Source organism: Athene noctua, chromosome 5 (assembly GCF_965140245.1).
Source record: "Athene noctua chromosome 5, bAthNoc1.hap1.1, whole genome shotgun sequence".
NCBI lineage: Eukaryota > Metazoa > Chordata > Aves > Strigiformes > Strigidae > Athene > Athene noctua.
Window position 1 is genome coordinate 31999356 of NC_134041.1, and position 22433 is coordinate 32021788.

Sequence of the window (22433 nt, forward strand, 5' to 3'; positions counted from 1 at the left end):
TGAGATAGTGACCACAAGTTCTAACTGAGCAACTGCAAAACAAACACACCATCTTCCAGGCTTTCACATGCAGTCTGAATCACACCATGCAGGCTATTTCTCTTAGAAGCTTTCATCTTTGGCTTTCCTTCAAGAAAACTGATATATTCATTGTCACTGATTTGAACAATCTCAGCCCATAAACTTCTTCTCTCAAAACAATGGCAGGATTGCTGAATTCCCCTCCCCTTAAACCTACCTCTAGAGAAACTCAGCCTCTGTGGTCTCAAAAAACCACCCCTCCCTGGGTCTGGTGGGGTTCATGGTGAGAGAGAAGAAAAAAGGAAAAATAAAAACTTTAAAAAAAAAAAAAATCACAAAGCTGTCACATGATGCTTTCCCATACCTGGGAGTTTTAAATGCTCGGTCACCCTGCCATCGTTGCACAGCCTGTTGCTGCTGTACTCTTTTAGTTATTTTCAGCGTGAATGTTTCTTGAAGTCTGAGTATGCATCAGTGACTAGGGGCTTCTTTTGGGTTGTTTTTTGCCTCATCAGACTTTGGGGAAAATAAAATATAGGAGTTCCAACCACCACTGATGTCTCAGACAGACAAGTTTATTTCCCTTGTTGAAGGGAGAGTTCACAGGACACTAAAATCTACTACAATGATGTGCATTTTTTTTTTCATATTATCCAGGTCATTCAAGCATATAGGCTAAACTTAGCTTTCGTATTTTAACCACTTAAAGCAGATGACTTGGTATGGGACCACCTCGAGGGATTCAAATATAATGTAAAAGAAGCCCTGCAGTACACCCAGTGCTATTTAAAAAGACCCACTCTGCTTCCTTCTGGCATCTTCAAAACATTTTCAGAACCACCTGGAACCGGCTATTATACATCAATTCATTGACCTGACCTACTTAAAAACAAAACCCCATACAAAAGCACCAGAACATTCCTCATCCTATTTTTCTCCCCAACATCTGACAAGTCTTCATAAATCTCATCCTAATATACAGAGGATTGGACTTTTTTAATCTTTTAAAGATGGTTTGGACACAGAAATTTAGAGGAAGGAGACCAGATCTTACATAAATGCAATGGGGATTCTGAGCCATATTTACATTTATGCAAAGACATGTCTTATTGCAAATAATCTGAATCCCACATTTAATCCAGTACAGCAAGGTAACGGCCTGTAATACCTCTTTTATCAGCTCTAACCTCTAGTTAAAGGTTATATGAGGTTAGTTTCCCTTTGTAATTTAACCCAGCTATTGTACCTGTTTTGAGGGAGGGAAAGCTGACTTCGGGAGAAAAATCCACTTTGGTTAAGCATAAGGAGGTCACCACCAATTTGGCCAAGGCAGGACACTGAGTTGCTGGCTCAGATTAAGGCTCTGGAGCCTCCTGACTCAGAGCGCTTTGATCTCCTTATTGCCATGTGATGTCAATATTTGTAAATTTAAGCTCAATTTTGTTCCGAACTTTCTGAATATAGTGGGTTGTATCTTTTTGCCTACTCTATATGATGTTGAGGGAAACTAACTGTGAAAGAAAGAGGCAACATGGGAAGAAATAACAGTGCCAGGGTGGAGAAATTGCAAGTGCTGAGCTAACACTGTGTCAGGAGAAATACATTCTTGTAGGCCAGCTCGGCGTGGACATCTCAGCCCTGCTGAGATCAAGGCTCCCAAGATACCGCCAAAACAGGTGGAGCAGGTTTACTACGCTTTTGGCAGACCCAAATAAGCATGATTAATGTATCCTTTGATGATGGGCTAGCTAATTAAAAGGATCTGTAGCTAGGGCACAGTATTTCAGGTATTCTTTACTGGGTTTTCCCTCTACTTAATATCTTTCCTCCTCTCTCCAATAAGCTAGGCTATGAGGAATAAAGGCAACCCCACATCCTCACCCCAAACACCCTCCACCCTAGAACCCACACCTACTTTTTTTTCTTCCTTAATCCTGCTACATTCCCCAAAACCTGCAAAATATAAAGCTTGTGAATACTAAACCTTTCATTATTCACGGTGCTGGTTTTTTATCTGATTTTAGTGGTAATGCCACAAATCCCCTGAGCGCAAACATGCACTTGCTTCCAAATGTTTTCCCTGCCATGTACTTTGTGAACTGGCATCATGAAGCCCCCCCAGCAAATCCAAACCCCCTTCTATCAGAAAGGTAAAGCCACAGCTGCTCATCTCCAAAATCCTAGAAGAACAACAAAACTAATAAGGATAAATAACCAGCAGAGAGAAAACATCTTTCCTATAGCAACACTAAGCAGAAATTTATAGGTCACAACCCTGCAGAAACAGGCCTGATAACATCTAATTAGCAGTCCCGCTGCGCAACTGCATTTTGTAACAGTAAATCCAACCAGACTAGGAGGAAAGGAAGAGGAGAATCTTTATATAAATATTATATTTCCATCCAGTTTGAAGATATTTGCTTTATGTTACTGTTTTGTGGGATTCCCTCCCTGCAGGAATAATCAACGCACACAAGTGATTTTATGAGTTATTACTGAAATTAATTTCATTCCTATTGGGAAACAATTTAAAAGGGCACCAGAGATTTTTATTAATTAATTTATTTTTAAATTGAAATGCTAATAATTCTGTTTGCTGCCAGAAGATGGGTGGAGAAGGTAAGGAAAGTTCACGTACCCAAGAGACCATTAACTAGAACCAACTTGGACAATACATTTGAGAAGCATTTCCTTCCAGCTACTGTAGATAGCTGTCCTTAGCATGCCTTTACTTAAGCAGCCAACTTTCCACCACTGAGTACAATGAGATTTCAAAACACACACGAAATCAGAGTATAAACAGACACAAACATCCACTTAGTGATATAACAAAAGAAAATAAGGGCAAAAAATTTGAGCTTCTCTATTTTCTGTCTGTTATAAAATATCTTGGCATTTTAAACATCCTCCACTCTACACACCCCCCTTTTAAATGACAGTATTATCAGAAAATACTCCGTTTAGCTGTCTTTGTAATGGTGTTCTTGAACAAAGATTATTTCTGGGAGTTGAGGAATAAATTCCACCCAATATTATCACACAGAGAATCGAGTTTCAGATGAGACAAGCAGCAGCCGATAAAGCATGAATGAGGCAGCAGAGACAGCAGGAGGGAGTGGTGAATCAGGCGGCGCTAGTCCATGCTAGCAGTACAAAGCACGAACATTTAAAATACACATGATGATCTTGTCACAGACAGCAGCCATGACAAACAGATGAGAGGTAGCGCCAAAGAGCGAAAGACTACGTAACAACTCGCTTCAAGAGTTTCAGTTTGTTAAAGACCATGCTGCTTCCACATCAGAGCAGGATGGTACCCTACTCCCCAATCCTTGATGGATGTCAAACTTATTTTTGTAAGTCTCTGGTGATAAAAACCATGCATGGCATCTTGTTCATTTCCTCCTTATTACTTAGTGTGCCAAAAACTTTAAGCTCTGCTTTCCCTGCCACATCTAGAGACCAGTATTATTTGTTCTGTTCTCAGTGACTAATGATGATGATCATGCACATCCCTTGTCTTTCTAAAAGCCTCTTTTAACAACAGTACAAGAATCTAAAATCATATTGGTACCTGCAACCAGTTTTGCTAGCCCTGAAGCAATTAGACATGATGACAAAAAGAAAAAAAAAAATATCTATTTTTTCTCTCCCAAAATCTCATGTGATTAAAATCCATTAAAATGCAAACAGACTTGAATTTTATTTTATCCATCAGTGACCACACTTCACTGTCCTTGGGCTATGACTGTCTCTTTGTGAATTCTCTGCACATAAGAGGAGTCAAGCTCTAGGTTTAGGAGCAATCAATCTAGTAAACCTTGCTAAATATAAATGTGTGTATATATTTTATAATGAAGTCCATTTTTCACATTGATTTACATTGATCGTTGTAAAATACATTCAGCTTCATGTTTGCTCACCTCTGAATAAACAAAGCGAAGGCTGTTGGGTATCCAGAGACAAATGAGACATTACAGATGTAGACAAAACCTATCATCACCCTGAAAGCATTTCTCTTTGAAATTATATAGCCATGCAGAAGTTATTCAGAGCTGAGATTACTATATGTTTTCAATTCAGCCTGGGCCTGCTGGGGGCAGGGAGGGAGTCTGATGAAACACAGAAACATACAGTATTTCAGTTGGAAGGGACCTACCATGATCATCTAGTACAACTGAGGAGGCTCTATGCTGTCACTTTTTTCCCCTCCACATACTTGATGATTGAGAAACATATGACTTGTTAAGGATGGTTTTCTTCTCCTTGCATTCTATAGTTTCCATTTCTCAGTATAGGTCTCCTTAGGTTCATGTGTATAAATTCATATATAGCATAACTACCTGGAGTTTCACCATTAAAATAAATGTAGCTACATCCATTTGAACATGTGATTCCCCATCAAGCACAACCATGTAAATCAAATACGGTCAGTGTACCAGCTGGGCTCATACTACACAAGAGTATTTCCTTCTCATCTGCAAACTTTGTCCCCTTTTGCCTCAGCAGAAAAAAACCCCAAAACTGTTTCAGGGACATAGAAGTCTGGTGTTAGAAATGATAGTTTCCACAGTAACAGTAGGAAGGTATCAGAAGTCTGGGCGCATATGCTGCACAGCACAGCTAGGCTGTTGTAGAGCTAGTATCCACCAAATTCAAGATGCTACATATGCACACAATAAATTGTTTTGGTTGCTGCACAAACACAAATTTCTCAATTAGTACATTTGAGCCATTCATGTCTTTTGTTAAAGTAACTCAAACCTCCTGCTCTACACATATAATTCCCTCCAGACAAACCCAATGGCATTTTACAATTATATTTAAGGACCTTCACTTGTGTTTACAGACATGTAACGCTCATAGAAAGCTCAGAAGAAACTCCAAAATGAAGAAGGAAAAACACATTTCCTGGAAAGAAGTTTTCCTCTTTTGCAGCTATTAGAGTATATCTAAGCAGGAGGTAACGATCTGTCATTACAAAGAGCTCCTCAGGCAGGTTTTGTGGCAACTTGTGTACAGTTCCCTGCTGCTGAGGATAAGCCAGTGAAGAACCACCTTGTTAGCACAGCTAAAACAATGGCTGCAGCAGTCACGTATCTGTTTGAGGAGGGTTAAAAAAAGTCGTTAGTGGTACTGTATAGGATATGGGTAGCCCTAATAGCTAGCCCAGCCTGGACGCAGCATGGGGCAGTGCCCCAGCAGAGGTGCCTGCATATGGGCAGTGCAAGGCTGCCCAGCTCAGCTCCCCCACAGCTGCTCCACCCTCGCTGTGCTCACCCACACCCAACAAGCATGTAGGAGGGCACCAGCCTGATTTTGGACACGTACAGGATTTGTCTCTGCAGGATCAAGATCAATAAAATTTTGCACCATCTTTTGCAGACGTATGTTGGTTTGCTCTTTCCTTATTATTAATTATGTACACTGCTATCTCACTGGCTTTTCTGAAGCACCAGGGCGACTAGCTCAGCCATTTCCTTGAGATTATGTATTAACAATAAAAGACATACAAACCACTTAACGCCTAACTCCACAAAGTCAAGGGCCTCACCTCCCACCCTGCCAGAGCATTCAACACCTTCCTAGGTTGCCCCACGCTTTCTACAAGTCTTCCGGATTGAAGGCTTTTCCTGACACAGGTCATTTCTAATATTGAGACATCATAAATAAGAGTCAAATCTTCACATGACAGTTACACATGCATGCGGGGGTGGAAGTCACAGTCAGAAATCATAAAAACCAACATCAAGACAAATGATTCAACTCTGTCGCAGCAGACTGAACGATTATCCCTTCCTCTTCCATTCCTTTTCAAAACTTCATCTGATTTTCAGTAAGAATAAATCTCAGTATCATTTAGTACTGCCTCAGTAAAGGAAAGAGCTATCATTTCAAGACATCAATGCTCGAACCAAACTTGTTTTATCAAGCTATGGGAGGGCTGACAGGAAACCTACCGTCAGCCACACTGCAGCCAGAGGCCTGCCCTTGCTAAGTAAGCACCATGCACTCAGCAACCCCAGCCTGAAAACCCTTGTGTCTCAGTATAGTAAGCATGCAAGTCTTCACCGCTTAATAAAGCTTGCAGGGGAACTGGTTACTAAGTCTATTTATACAGGACACAGACAGTATACTTGATCAGTAATGTAGAAAAAGTGTTGCTTGAGTGGAGGTGACTGTAGGCAACTGGGAGCTATTCAGATCTGTGTCTTCACCTTCCTCCTCTCACACGCAGCTCATTCAGTGGCACTACCTGGAGCAGTGTCACCGACAAAGCCTGTTCATGTACAAGTGCAGCCAGAGTATATAGAAGTGATAAGATAGATGGAGACACACTGCAAGAATTTGAAGTTTGGCAGATTTTCTGGTAGTCATTTATCAAAACCGCTTGCTAAAGCATCTGTGTCACTAAATGACTGATAGAGGAAAACTGCTCCTAAGAGTGACTACATTAAAAAGGCTTTTATTTTTTCTATGAAAATGCACTGTAAACCCATAGGTGTAAGTAGAAGAAAATCTAGAGCAACTCAGCTTAGGAAGAGTGAGATATAACTAGAAGTCTAACCATAGCACCACCACAGAAGTATGCAATAATCTCAGAAGACTGTAAGGTTTTACTTGGGAGTAGTCAAGAGCATGGGATGCAGGAAAGTGCTTCAGTTCCTATAAAGCATGCAAAAGCAGCTCAAGTCAGACATAAAATGAATAAGCAGGTCTGCTTACAACTTGCAGTTGGACTTGGCAGTGTACTTTCTTGTATTTCACTTTTTACAATGAGAGATTTGTCTGAGAGGGAAGAGTTAGGATGAAGAGAATTGGAGAGCTTTGCAAAATAAACAAATCTCAAGAACTAGAATTCAAACCTCATACAAAGACAAGAAACTATTAAACCAATACATAACTCCAATCCCCTAGGTCTCAAACCTTAGAGAGCATCAATAGAAATGTGTGGTGACAGCTGACAAATACACAGGTGAGCTGTAAAAGTGTGTTTGCTCACTACCTGTTCTCACACGCCACTGTCAATAATCTGGATCCTTTCCACATCAGTTTTCAGACAAGTTGCGTTTGAGAAGGATGTTCCTGTATCAAATGCACACATTAAAATGACCAGCATATTCCCCGTAAGGAATAAAAAGACTGCCTGCTCTCTAAAACATAAGCTTCTTTGAGACCTAGCTATTTCAGTAATATTTTTTTCACCTTTTCTGTACAAAATATTTTTTAACTTCACTTTAACAAGCAGTTCTTTAGCTTGTGAAGAGCTCTCACCCACAGAAGACCAGATGTCTAGCTTCAGCTTTCCTCATAGTAAGAACAAAACCATGCAGAGGACAGTTGGTTTCAATGCTAACATGTCAAGAGTTTCATGCATTAGCCTGTTGTTTACATAAACAGCTTCCTTTAAACAAGTGATGTTTTACAGGATTATGAAGTATTTTTCAGAAGAGTCTAAAGAGTCTCTTGAGTAACTACCAGAGAAAGTACCACCACAGAAAGTATAAGGCTAAACAATAATACAAGTTAATCAGTTAAAGCCAGCGATCGAGTAATCCTACAGCAGAGCAATGGTACAAATAAGGCCACTGAGATAATCTTGTCCATGTTTGCTTACTTCTAAAATGCTGTTGCTTTGAATCCTAAATCACATATTGTTAGCATTACAAATCTACACCATTCATTATTTGGAAAGAAAACAAAGACCTAAAACCGAAATACTTTCCTTTGGGTTTGTTATTTTAAGGAAAAAAGGGTCAATGTGCCTAGGAAGCGCTCGTTGTGTAAGCATGCAGTCAATTTTCATCTTGCGCCAAGTTCCATTACGGGTAGCATTTGTGGAAAGGCAAGCCAGGGAGCTTTGCCTGAAGAAAATTTTACCATGGCAGAACTTACCCTCTCACTACAGGCCCTAAATGTGTGCATCTACAAGAGTTAAGGTTCTGAGGACTGAGTTTTCCAGGATATCTGAACCACTGGGTACAGTTTCCCTTTCTGCATGCTCTGACAACTGTGTTTTAGGCCTATCTTTAAGGACACAGAATTTTGAGAAAAGTCTGACACAGTTTCTTTCATATTTCCCAAGCCTGGGCTTGCTTACCCCTGAAGGGAAGTAGCAAGGACCAGCTGCCCTCCTGGGCTGTGGGGTAAGTGCTGACATGCCGCAGACAGGCCCTACACCATAAGCATCTCCTGCTGCCCTCACAGGGATCCTGCCCTGTCAGGCCTCGCAGATGAAGTTTCTCTTTCCGGAGACTCAACAGTCAAAATGTGCAGCTTTGCCAAAGATTTCAAATCCAACTGCTACAGACATGGCTCCTCCTCTGGAAAGCAAAGACTGTTTTTCCTCCTCCAGCCACTTCCTTTTGACCCTGTCTGGCCTGTTATCAAAGGAAAAGCTTCTCTGACCAAAACCCCAAATCTTTACTTCACCGGGAGTCCTTTCTTCTAATCTCCACACTTTCACTCTTTGGCTGCCTCTAAGAAAGCTGCATCTCTTCAAACCCCTATCTTCCTGCAAAGAAAATACAGGACACAAGTCATCCCTAGGACACAATTATCCTCTCCTTGGATAGTTCCCACGCAATAATTTCTCATGATCAAGGTAATCACAGATAATATTCTTGCATGCACCAGCTGTCAGCCTCCTCTGCACAAAGCAGCATAAAGTACAACATCCCAACAGTCCCACGGATACCGATCACAAAAACAACCAAAAGCAACCCAGAATGCAAGACTCTGCCATTCACTTGCTGTGATTTCATGAGTCAGAATATAGCTCTTACAAATATAAATGTCCTCATTCATTCCACTGAATGTTAATTTTTGGAATCAGACAAAATGGTCTGGGGATTAAAGAAATGAAAATCAACAGTCAGGCTGAAATGAACACAACTACCTCTTTAGAGACACCATTCATTGAGTGCAATTAAAACTAGATTAAGCATAACTTTATTAGCTTCAGACATTATGGCTAGGTATTTTTTGTTGTGTTCATAAATATTCAGCTGAATAGTATTAGCCTACTGCCCACATGAAATATTACAATGCTTGGGATGAACCAGTCATGGCCACCAGCAAAAGAAAATACTTCAGGGTACAGGGGGGTGATGGGGTGTTTAAGTGATACTCAAAGCTGTCAAATGCCAGAAATGCTCCCCTGTGCATCACCATCCCTCTGTAATTTTCAATATAGCATGTAACACAATATTTACTACCACAAAGCCACACTACAGTTTAAAAACAACAGACCGATACTGGACTGCAACGTGTTATCTTTGTAGTTATAACTACAAAAAAACACAGTCATTTTAACACAATGTAGGCATTAGATGTAAGCAGCTATCTTGAATCTGTTCTGACAATTAAAGGTGAATGAGTTTTAACCTTAACCTTTAACCTTGCAACAAATCATAGGGTATTGTAGCATAAGGCATATAAACTGACATTTGCAAAGCATTTCAACAAACATATGAATTACAGAATAAGCTCAATTATGTAAAAGTTCCCTAATAAAAACCCCACCAAAAATAAACTACTTGTGAGCAAAAGAGATTTGGGGGTGGAGGAACATGAGTCAGTAGAAGGATTTCTAAAATGAGAAAGTGGTTTGAAAAACATGAAAACAGAAAAGCTGCTCCAATGAGTAATAAATACTGAATTCCCATCTCAGGAAAAAACAGTCTTGTATTCTGGGAATCACTGAAAAACTGAACGTGGAACTGCTTCGGCTTTAATTTGCATTAGAAATGTGAAAATACAAATCTCTAAATAAGTCTACATGGAAAGATCTATGAAATATAATTTAATGAATCTAGACTGTAAAGATTAAAAAAAAGAGCAGAGAGTTTGAATAATTTTAGTGAATTATTAAAAAACCCCACAAAATCAGTTCCAGAAAAGCAAGGATACAAAACAGTCTCTCTCGCTCCAGGCACAAAAAACTCTATAAAATGAATTAAATCATGAAATCAAAATTAAAGGACTGAAGAAACATATCTTTATCCAGGTAAAGAAAGAGAAGAAAATAATTCTGAAGAAGCATCTTTTAAAAGTTGCAACAAAAGAACAACTGTAAAAGCTAAATATGCACTAAATAAAAGAAATCTGTGTTTACTTTCTTCCCCCCACCCCAACAAAACAGAGATACACAGGAAGATATATGTAATTGATTCTACTGAAGAATTATTTTGTCATCAATCTACAATTAAACTCACACTGCCCTGTAATCCAGATAAGAAGGAACAGTGAAATAAATGTTATGTGAGAACTCTCTCACAAACCCATTCTCACAGTTTTAAAGGGTCACTGGTAATAGTCAGAAATAATAGAAAAAGGTGCAGCAGCTCACCTACAACCCTTGGATCCAAGGGTTTGCCTGCATAGCTTCTTCCTTATCTTGTTTCTGCTGAAATCATGGTAAGTTCATAATCAACAAGTTTATCAGCACTGTACTTCTTCCTCAGGCTGACATGTTTACTAGAAATTGAAATGTACTTGGATTTCTTAAATTATAAAGAACAACTTAATAACGAGTACAAATCCTTTTACCTTCAGGCTTTGCATATGTTAATGTCAATACTAGTTCAAAATGCCTGGCTCTAGAAGAGGTTAGAAGTCTGCAAACACGTACCCAAAGCGCTTCATTCACACCCAAACCCAGGCCAGGCTTCTCCCATGAAGACCCTCACAGCACAGTGGGAAGGAGCTCTGCTCTTCCCACTGACTGTCCTCTCCATCCATTCTCTTCCTCCTAAAACCCATGCTGCAGCATGTTGCAGAATGCATGCCACACACATCGAGGAGCCTCTGCATCTTGGAGGCAGCTCTCCCAAGGTTCAGTGTCCTTTCATCACCAAAGAGGATGAGTGAGTGCACGCAGTAAGGATTTCTACAGCCAAGAACTGATGAAGCAGTGTCTGAACATGCTTCCTAGACTGTGAGACCAACTGGAAAATATTTATCCAGATTTTTTTCCCCCTTTTCTTCTTAAATCCCACTTCCCTCTTCAAGTTGCCAAAAAAACAACTGATCCTCTTTTGGGAGGTAACCATTTCTTGAGGAAGGAAACTTCTCTTCTGTAGGCTTACCAAGATCAGCAGCAAACTCCACCAATCACTACACAAACCCACACAGACAGCCCAGCCTCTACAATTCTGGTGCAGAGATGAAGCAAAACACAAGAAGCCAGAGAAGCATTGGAAGGAAGATAACCTTTTAAAAAGTTGATAATCTGCAAGTATTTCAGAGGAAGGTGGAAACACTTTTAATGAAGTGAGCTTGTGGAAGTAAAGGGCTTGGCTCCTTGGACAAAAGAGAGACAGAAAGCATGCCCCCAGGTTCTCCTGGTTGAACTCTCCCTGTATTTAACACCACAGAAAAGGTCCTCTTGGGTTTGGGGTCATAATGATGAGAACTGTCCGAACAGATGTTTCCTGGCAGACTTTTGATCAAGCTTTTCCAAGTTAAACTGTTCACATACTTTGGAGAACCCCCATGTCTCACACCATCTCTTCACTAGTAAAGTGCCTGAAAGCTTTTATTACCACAAACTTCAGTTGCCTGAGGATTCCCAAATTCTGCCTCTCTTGGAGAGAAAAACAACATCAATTTTCTTGAATTTTTCCTTACAGTGGGCAGAACTGTAGGCATGAGAAGATACCTTCTGCCTACCCAAACACCAAAACGGACCGTGGACAATTCAGTAACACCCCCCCGGAACTAAACTAGTGTGGTATTTGGAAGGAGAACATAAGATTTGACCACTTCTGAGCATCTAGATTGCTGTCGAAGAACAGAACAGACTAGGCCTATTTTTCTTACCCCTTTTGTCTTCAAGTTACCTCTCTCAGATCTGAGATCCACACCCCAGGAGCTCACAAGTTTTGCCACTGTTGTATTAGGTCTCAGCCTACAGTACTGCGTGGGGCAGGAGACTTCCCAGCAGCTCCAGCTAACTCTGGCAAGAACAGCTGTTCTTTAAGGCAAAGTAAAACCAGTAGTAAGCAATTAGTTGCCCTATGGCTATAAATTCCCCATGGCAGCATGTCTTACACGGTGGATTAGTTCTCTTAAACTTAAGCTGCTGTCTACCTGAAGATCAGAGGCTGAACCTTTTAGAAGGCAAAAGCTGAAAAGAAACTCCACGGAGGTGTCCATCCCACCAAAAGCTCTGTGGTCCCATGACGGTGGCCTAAGCAGGACCTGGCCGTTTCAGGCAATTTTGTGGGTGACTGCATCCACTTGTTTCCCCAACAACTACAACTTCCTCCCTCAAGAGAGTTTTAACTTTTAATCTGGAGTCCCTTTCTTTTTTTTTCTTCTCTTAGCTCCTGAACTGTGACTCACTTTGCAAAAGCAGTTTTGTCAGTCTTAGATAGAGGTTTACCTGAACCCAAAAAGCCAAAAAGCTCTGTCATTGTCCCATAACTGACATGAAGTATTCACCAAGTGGTGACTTCTCACAAATAATCCTTTTCCTGTTTACCTTTCACACTACTAAAAGCAAAGCACCCCAATAACCTAGTCAACTGGCGATACTTAGAAACTATCAAAGAACTGTTCGGTATCAAAGGGCACCAGTACTTAGAAAAAAAAAAGGAACTGCAGCATGCTCTGGCCCTCATATACTGCAAAATTTTGATCCAAACCACCTACATCAAATAGAATACCTTCCCAATATAGTTTGCTGACGTATATTGGTAGGCAGAAAAGACCAGACAGAAAAACTCTCCCAAGCAGTCAGCAACAGTAATTCATTCTCCAAGGAGGTGTCAACAACAGTGGGAGCTTGCAGTAGAAACCTTTATTTGTAATGTGAATGCCTAGAGAAGAGCAAAAACCAAACCAACCAACCCCTTAACAAAAAGTCTTCAACAGGAAAAAAAAATAGTTCTATTACTACCTTTTTTTTTCCCCATGTATTCTGCACAATTTAGTAAGCATCATCAAGCCAAATTCCAATTGAAAAAGGTCTTAGAGAAACACAAATCAGGACTGTACATAACTAGGTTTGAACTGATACAGTCCTTCTTAGTTATTTCTTCTTTCTGGCCATTTGTTTTTGTTATAAAGCCATGTGACTGCTTCCAGTAGCAAACATAAGCCTGTCAGGGACATTCCACTGGGACTGAAAGACTGAATACCTCTGCAGACATAGTATTTTCTTCTTTCACTACTACTACTACTAAGCTGAACTTTTTTGAATACTGATGACTTGTCCAACAGTCTCAACTGGATCCAGATTTTATCAGGCTTTTAATATGATAATCTGGACGACTCTGGAAAGTGCTGAGGTTTTGGGGAAAAAGAAGGTTTATTTTTGTTTTTATTACAAATTTAACCTTTGCGGGTTTTTTCACAGCATCATCAGTTACCTGGTTCAGGCTGGGTAGCCCACTAGAAAGTTACAGGAAAGACCAAGAGAACAGAAGGCAGATTTCTTTCCTTCCCCTCTTCCTGCCTTTTTTTTTCCCCTGCTTTATGAGTGTTGTTATCAGCAGGGTAGATTTAAACAAAAATCTCAGACCGGCATCTTGCTGACCTCAATCCCAGCTGGCTAAACCTTTGCAACACTGCTGTCCTTGGCATCTACCAGAGAGCACACATCAATTTAGCTGGTTGATTACAAAACAGTGAATCTTGTATGAGGAACTAGAACTGTTCCACTGTCTTGGACACTGTTTAAAAGACATCTTAATTTCTCTCTCTCCCTAGTACTTCATTTACCGTAGCAGGCTTGATATCTCAGTCAGGGCACTACAACGCTGCAGAGGCTACCATGCTTGCAGGACTGCATACATCACACACACACAGAGCGCATTTGAGAGAGAAATGCTGCTGCTTCCACCAGATGATGCTCATTTTAAAGGGACCTCCAAGTTTTTAAGCACACACCAAAACATCTGGCACCACTTCCTTAACAGCAAAGGCCCTTGTTCAGTTGCTTCTTTTAAATTAAGATAGATTATCAGAGAGTGGCCATGGTAGTGTTAACAAAACTAAGCTAAAAAACAATTTAAACAACTGTTGTATGTCTCAAAGAATGACTCACTATACTCACCTGCTACACAAAGAGAAGCAAAACAAACCAAAATTGAGTTCATTACCTGTACTCAAATCAATCTGATTACCATCCGTCTTCCCTTCATTTACTGACTCACTGCCAGGCTCTCCTTTTCGACTCATTATCTTTGAAAAGCCACTGGAGAGAGAGGAAAAAATGTCACGGATGAAATAGCCCTGCTGTTCAGAGTCCACTGAATGCATGGCTTGCAGAAATGGCTTTGCATTCCTGTTTCCAACGTGTGGCACGGGTTCAGACAGAGAGCGGTTGAAGGGAACCCGAAATGGTCTAGTCCTTGTCTGGAAAAGCATCTCTGTTGGGTCTTCGTGGAGACCATCAGCACTGGTAGCATCCACGCTTTCAGAACTTTTGACAGGACTTGGAACATTGCATTCCCCTTTCAGGCTGCCAGAGCCCTCTCTTTTGCTTATCCTCCAGGGAAGCCGAGGATGTGTCTGCCACCTGTACGCTCCGGGAGCTTTCTCTGGGTCAGAACTCATTTGATTATTCATCTTCTTGCCTTTCATTTGGTGGTACCAATGATAGTTCTTCAAGGGAGCAGTGCCAGCATCTTGTTCTGACAACGATCTTCTGAAGATCCTGGGAGAGAGACTGTAGTGCTTTTTGAAAGCACTCATTTTCCACCCCTTGAATTTCAGCTCTTAACTTACATTCCTTGTTGCTTAACAGTCATATAGCTGTAATACCTCACTCACCACTTTCAAGCCCCAGTCACTTTGTTCACAGCTGTGAACTACAAGACAGCCGAGGTTCTTCCTGAAGATCCCGAGCATCAATCCCAGAATCAGGTATTTCTACATCTCAGCAAGAAGGATGTGCCCTCACCTACAGCAAGCCAATTTCTAAAGGCACATGAAGCCTTGCTAAGCTTGCTGCCGCTTCCTGCGCTGTCACATTTCTGCACCAAAGCTTTCAGGAAATGACTAAAAGAGCCCAGCCATGAAAACCCACAGTGGTGTTCTGCGCCAATCACACTTCACTTTTTTCAGTCTACATTAAAGATTTGTTTAAAAAAAAAAAAGAAAAGAAAAAAGAATGCTACAGTACTTCACTTGAGTCCCAGCAAAGTCTCAGAAAAGCATTAAAAAACCTGCAATACTCAACTGAGTCATGCACGTTATATTCTTCAGTTAAGTAGTAAAGTATATAACGATACACATAGTTAAGTATAAAGTAATATACAACATAAAGATGATTCCTAGAGTTTATATTTACCACAGGTATGTCGTATCACTTAAGAATACCTCAAAGTTGCCTTTTAGAGAGAGCTAAAATCAGCAGATTCATCACTGAATTGAGCCCCAGAAAGGAAGGAAAAGGGGACAAGTGGAGTTAGGAGAAGAAATGCTGCAACTTAATGTAGTGAGACTGTAAATAAACTGAAGAGAATTAAGTAAAGGGGAGGAGAAAAGGGACAGAGTGTGGGTGGGACTTCACCAAACATAGACCAAAGCAAAGGGAAGGTTTTGAGGCATGATCCTCTGGCAAACAGAATAGGACAGCAGGCAGATTTTCCTACCCACCCACTCTCCCCTTTAAAAAAACAAAAACAAACAAACAAACAAAAAATACCCAAAACACCAGAATAGGGTTTTATTTTTATAAATCTAGTTGGAATAAATGAGATGGAAAAAATAGTTCTATCTGTTAACCAAAAGAAATAAAAACCCTTGCCTTCTCTACAATTTAAGAAACAGCTGACTATTTTAAAATCTCATAAAGAAAATATCCACTGGTGAACTCAGACTATCCTTGCCAAGTTTTAGACCAGAACACTTAAATCTCAAGTCTACTCAAATCCCTGAAAATAGGGGGTTTATAATGGAAATGCTGACAGACCCCTGGCAATCAAGTGACAATGAAAACTCCTTCTCCGGTTGAATAAATTGATAATCTGGTCTGGCAGACCAATAAAGCTTAACTGACCCACTACAGGATCTTGCCTTTAAGCTGGGCTGCATTCATCAGCCAAAGTACATTCCAAACAGTTGCAGATGCAAACACTTCCTTACTTATGTGTATATATGGAAAAGGGTATCACTGCTTCCTCGAACAGGGATGGAGTTACCCAAAGATCCCCATCATGCAGAGAAATAATTTCCTTATTCAGTAGCAAGTGATGTTCTTCAATTAGAAGCAACAGAAGCAACTATCTAAAGTTGCCACGTCCAAGAAGTTACAACAAATAGACTCAGATGCAAGAACAGCTCTGACACTGCAGTGCAAATTCTGCATCAAAAATAATGATGCTGACTCTCGTGCTTTGTAGGAAGTCATGCTGCTCAGAGCACGAGCCTAAACAAGAACTCTGCTATAATTTCCATCCAGAGCAATGATCTCCTCAAGGAGGCATGGGGAGTGGTGAGTACGTGCTCCCATCATGAAAATGAGACAGAATTCACCAGGAAAAAATTAGCTGGCTCTTGTCTTATGTTTCTTGGTCCCTGGGGTTGCTGATCAACCTTTCATGAAGCCCATCTGGTCCCATGGGCTTGCATGGGTAGAGTTCTTATGAGTAACTCCTGACTTGACCCCTATCCACTGCTGGTGGTTTTTCTCCTTCTTGATCCCCTTCACCAAGCACAGTGGCCTGGGAGTTGTTGTTTGTGAAGACTGAGGGAAATATAGCATTTGTTTTCCTCCTATCCTGAAGCAAAGGACCCCAACTTTAACTGGATCTGCTGCTATGGATCACCTACCCCCTTCAGTAACGGGTCCTCATTTTCCTTGTTGAGCCTCTTCCTACTAATGTGGCAGTAATGCTTTGAACAAATGCTTTTAATTAGCCAGTCTGGTAAAGTAGGCTTTAGGGAACTTCAGAAATAAATATGAATAAATACGACATATGACAATGTGGGTCACTCTAATGACACAAGTCATAATCAGCAGGGAAAACTGAGAATGTGAAGTAGCCTTCTAGTCAGCTCTGTAAGCCTTGCTTGTACAAGTTTCTGCTAGCATATCTGCATCTACTTTTGGTTTGGGAGCACAGAAGGGCAGGAGAGGACAGAAAACAAAGACAGGCAGTGTGGTCCTCCTGGGATTTGTTTGACATAGATTTCTAGAATGCTTTCTAACTCCTGTTGAAATGTAACAACCAAGCTGAGCACCCATACAAACCACATTTTGAAACAGCATTTTGAAAGCACTTATCTGCCATATCAGAGGACTCGGTATGACCAACAGGAATGACTCAACTCAGATAATATGACACCAGCTGCGTCAACATTATTCTGAAGCAGGGATTTAGCACAACAGCACTTTGGGCAGAATGAAACTTCAGGCGAGACATTGGTCTTTGCAGGAGGACAGAGATGATCACCAGGACTGCTCTCATCCTAGTTCTCTTTTTCACCACCATCCTGTGGACTCCCAACTGCATGGAAAGATCATTTCATCTCCTTCCCAATACAGCTTGCGTTACATTAATCACCGACTTCCACAGACCACCCATTTCAGCAAGGGAACACAGAGAAAGATTAACTGTGTATCAAGTTACAGCATGAAGCAACATGCAAAACCAGTTATGGGTTAACTTCTATTTAAAAATATTTTTATTGGTGTGGCCAGGGGTCGGACCACAGTTCTGTACAGAGCTAACAATACAGAAAAAGACAGGCTCCAATAAGCACTCAGCATGAAGCCCAGGAACAGCAAACTCACAGTTTAGTTTAAGTTTGAATAACGTTAAGAAGGGTCTTTACTTCTGACTTCTGATTTCACTTTTGATTTCATGTTACCACTGCTCAGATGAATGCATTTCGTGATCAAAGAAAACAGTTATCCAGCTGCCTTCACTTAGCTGAGATTTCACAGTGTACTCTACAAAGGGTAAAAATGGCCTTTCCCAAAGTGCTTCCAAAAAGGGCATACAAGGCTTACATGTTTATTGACATAAAATCACTGATACACAAGTCTGCTTAGTCTACAAATAACACGATTTTTTAAATTGCTAGCTCAAAAATGTTAGCCTGGGCTTTGAGTCAAACTGGACTCTCTCCTCCTTATACACATCATCAGTAGCAAAGGCAATGCCCAAACAAACCCTTCGTCTATGCTAAATCCAATGCCACTGAGTTAAAATCACTCTCACTTGGCTCCAGCATTTCTTGTGTACATACAACATGCAAAGAAAGTAATTCACGTAGCTAATTAGTTCTGCTAATTCGCATAGCAGAACTTTCTCCCTGATCTGCAGCCCTGGTGTGAAAATTCCAAGCCCTTTCAGAGCAGCAGTTTATCTTGGGAAGCATTTACATAGTCTCACTACCATTAAGAAATCAGCTTACAACAGTGACTGCTAACATATTGGTTATGCGCGATCCCTAACCGTACAGAGCCACCCACTCAGCTGTCAGCAGGTAAAATAATTTTAGTGGAAGAAAGGAGCTTGTCGATTAACTTGAGAAAATCTGGAATATTTTCACTTATACCTCCTGTTTTTAATACCTACTGCATAAAAACGTGATCCTCAGCTAGCAAATTTTCCTCAGAAGTTTTTTTTGGTAATGTTTGCAGTTCATTGTGCCAAATCATTCATTTAGCTTTTTCAGAAAATTGCTATTTTCTTCCTAACAATCCAGTCATTTAATCATCCGATTTGACATGTTTAACAGCATATATTTCACTACTGCTAGATATTTAAGTAATTTAAGGATAAAATGCAGATCTGCTATGTTGGAATACAACTGTATTTCAGCTTTAGGATTATATTGGGAAAACAATCTTTCTGAACTTTATAACAACATTTCACAGAAAATGTACAGAAGCAGCATTACATTTTCCCCAAGGATATGAAGATAATTCTTTGGCAATGGCCTCCTGCATGGGCTGTCCACTCTCCACCATTTAGCTTTCAAAAAAAAAATACCCAGCTCTGCTGCATGAAGCTTTAGAAATTCCTCAGAGTATCTGTCGTTTCATAAGTACTAACAGCCATTTAAAAAAAAAAAAAAAGTCAACACCACAAAAAAAGCATCACTGCCAAGCAGCTAGAGGCAGAACCTGTCTCTGATAATAAAAATTAAAGTTTAATGCCTGCTAATTCTCTGAAAGCTGTCTAGTGCTTGAGTAAAGCGCTACAACATGTAAAATTTTAGTTCGTCTTTAGCATAGCTTATATTGAGAAAAAGATGAATTGAAGCCCTCCCATAACTGAACTACTACATTTTAAATTAGTTTTGGACAAAGCACAAACTTACCAGCTTCTCTTTTTTAAAAACATTTGTCAAGACATGCAGGAGGATGGGGGAAAGCAGCAAGAGTTTAAAAGGAAAAAACCCAACCAACCAAAAATACACCAAACTCCACACAACCATCAAAATCCATGAGAAATCCTGAACATCTATTCACCACACTTGGGTTTTCAACCAAATCTTCTCTTCTAAATCATAAAGACAGCAGGTTAAGAAAGCACCACTTCTGAGAAAGTCCAGATTAAGTCCCCAACTACCAGCCATCAAATGAGTATTTTAACATGTTGAAAAATATAACAAATTGCACCCTGCACCTTCCCCAGACAAACCAGAAGGGATGCAGTCTGGCAGGGATCCTCAGTTTTGTAGTCTAGCTTCCCTCAGCTCTTTTCCCCTTCAAAACTAGTCCTGTGCTCACTGCACTGTAACAGTTCATGAAGGAGTAATCAATATATAAAGCAGAAACCAGCACAAAAGTCTTCCAATTGACCCAATTTGACATCTAGCTAAATAGCACAGAGGATGAAAGATTTTTCCTTCCCTTTAAATTAGAGACTTTTCAAAATATTAAGTTTTGTTTATGCAAGGCGAAGTAATTAATGACCTAACATCCCCTTCCCATCTCCTATCACTGAGATGCATCTGTTTCCCCCTGAAACATTTCCTGCAGGTGGATATCACTTCTCAGCTCAGCGCAGACCAGTGCACCTGACTTACATGAACTCTTAATATTTAGTGCATGGAGTTACGCAGAGGACAAATGAAATTGCACCTTCAAAACTGTTGCATTTGGGATTAGAGTGGCTGGAAGAATAAGGCTTGCTGGAGTTTGGAATTGGCACGGCTGGAGCACAGACGACTTACTGAGCCCAAATCCTGTTCCTGAGAACAAAGCTGCCAGGCGTTTATCTGCCAAGCCTTGAGCTGGCAATGCATACCAGTGACCGCACAGAAAGCTCACCTGTCCTAGGTAAATCAACAAGGTATGCTGTTTTCACTATCACTACGCTGGAAATGAAATGCATTTACGAACAAGCTAAATGGTAATATCAGCACGTTTAAATGCCAGAGCGAGTCTCATTTTCCTTATCAGAAAATTCAGTGCCAAGGCATGCTGTCACTGTTGTACTGTCACTGCCCTGCATTTCCAAGCCCTCTGCCTTTCACTACAGCCATGCTGCAGTGATGCAGACTGACTCAGGTCTGAACTTGCAGTTCCCTGGTTTCTGAAGGCAGCAGGTACTGAAAAACCTGACAAGATTTCTGCCCTCTAATTCCATGGCAAAACTTCTACAATTTCTTTGCTGATAAAAACTCCCCACTTGAAAGTCTCCTGGCTTCATTTACCCATGCTGCTCCCCTGGTCCGCACGAGAAGCTGCTACATCCCTGTCAACTTAGAGGAGCAGAGAGAGATAATATAAATTTATGAGATGCTGGGTTTTGGATGGATGCCAGGAAAATTTAGCAAGAAAATCCCATTTCAATACATCACAAATAAACCTGTAGAACAGCAATGTCAGATTTTAATTTCACTAGCAATCTTTTACTGTTGTTGTTGACGACAAAACACAGCTCATGCCAAGTTTCAAGGGCCATAAAAATGTACATTTAGAAGCTAGCCAAGCGCGTGCAGCGGCTCGGCGAGCCCACACACAGCTGCGAGCCACGCCACCCAGAGACAGCCAAGTATTTTAGCAACATGCACTGGTGTAAATAAACAAATGTATAACCTGAAGGTAAATGCTCTGGCAACTACTGTGTAGCACAGAAAGTCGTAACAGTAAAAAGACCGATTTGTAGTGAGCGGCCGCACTTGCCTCAAAAATTTGCAGAGATTTACAGGTTTCTGTAAGGCAGGTGAGCCCTCAGCCCTGACCTGTGACACAGCTGCTCTGGCGTCCTGGCTCCTCCAGGGGCTTATCACTGCGCCGAGCTGGGAAGCCACACGCACATGCAGGGGGCTCAAGCTGAGAGGAAACGCTCTGCAGCCACACATCACTAACTTCAGCCTCTGAAGACAGACAAGTGCAGTGCCCTACTTCACAACTTCTGCAAGACCATCCTTCAACTATATAAATAATAAAGTGCTTATCCCCACTCTGACATCCATGTCACAATTACAGGTTGGGCTTGGTACCATCTGAAGTATCATACGCAAGCTACTGATTTTGGTTTTTAATGACAGTTTTTCAGCAGGCAAAATTACCTTTCCATCACACTACTCCTTTTTCAGTTGAAGTATTGTGGATTTTTGTGGAGAGAGGGAAAGAAAGAAAAAAATAAAAGGCATTATTCCTGCAGTTTTAAAGCAGGGGTTTACCAGCAGAACAGTTTTATTGCTAGATGTGATCCCTGCAACTGCAGCTTAAACATTATTAAGAGAGGAAAAATAGTCATTATATATAGGTATGTTAATGGATAAATACCTCAAAAATGGTCTTGGTAACTATGCCCAAATAGCAGGTGCACATATTCAAACTTTCCAGCCTTTATTTTTATGTAACTGTAAAGGAGCACATCCCCAGTGCAGACCGTTGCAAAACTAAGACCTACCAACTCTAGACTCCACCAATGATATTAGGAATTGAGTTTATAATTTTGTTCTGTGCTTTTTTTAAAAATTAATTGCTCTACCTCTGTTGGCCTTATTTTCTCCTGCTTTTCCCTATGACAGTGAATAAACTATCTTTATTTCAGCAACTCCTTCACACAATACTCATTTTATAAATACATTTTTAAATGGAGCTTCTCAAACACTGGAAATCTTGCTGTAAAGCCAAACAGCAGCAAAAGATAACCACCAACTAATTAACAATACTCTCCAAAATCATTGTGTATCTCTGTACTCTTATGGTATAAATAAGGACAAACATTGGCAACATCCATAACTATAATTCTTGCATTTACCATATAAACACCACAAGTAATAGAAATATTCTGTCTGCTGTCCTGACTTTTACCCTGCATTGGTGATAAGCAGCAAGACTTTGTGGTAGCTCAAGTAGCAAGATGGATAGCAACAGGACATCATTGGTTTTTCCAATGCCCTGTGCCAAACACCCATTCTGGAGTCTGGTTTATTGCTAGAAAATGCCAACAGGCAGACTTGGGGCTGTCCAGGGCCAAACT

At 40.6% G+C, this 22433-nt stretch overlaps 1 protein-coding gene across 6 annotated transcripts in view; it reads right to left on the reverse strand.

Moving 5' to 3' along the window:
* The window catches only part of RASAL2 (RAS protein activator like 2), a 186741-nt gene that overhangs the window by 112556 nt on the left and 51752 nt on the right, over window positions 1–22433 (reverse strand). The window contains exon 1 of one of the 6 annotated variants that reach the window (XM_074906969.1): window positions 14130–14724. The exons of the other annotated variants lie outside the window; for them this stretch is intronic. Coding sequence (XP_074763070.1) covers window positions 14130–14724 — 595 coding nt within the window. Of the gene's footprint in view, window positions 1–14129; window positions 14725–22433 lie in introns of those variants that run through there. 6 annotated transcript variants of the gene reach the window in all.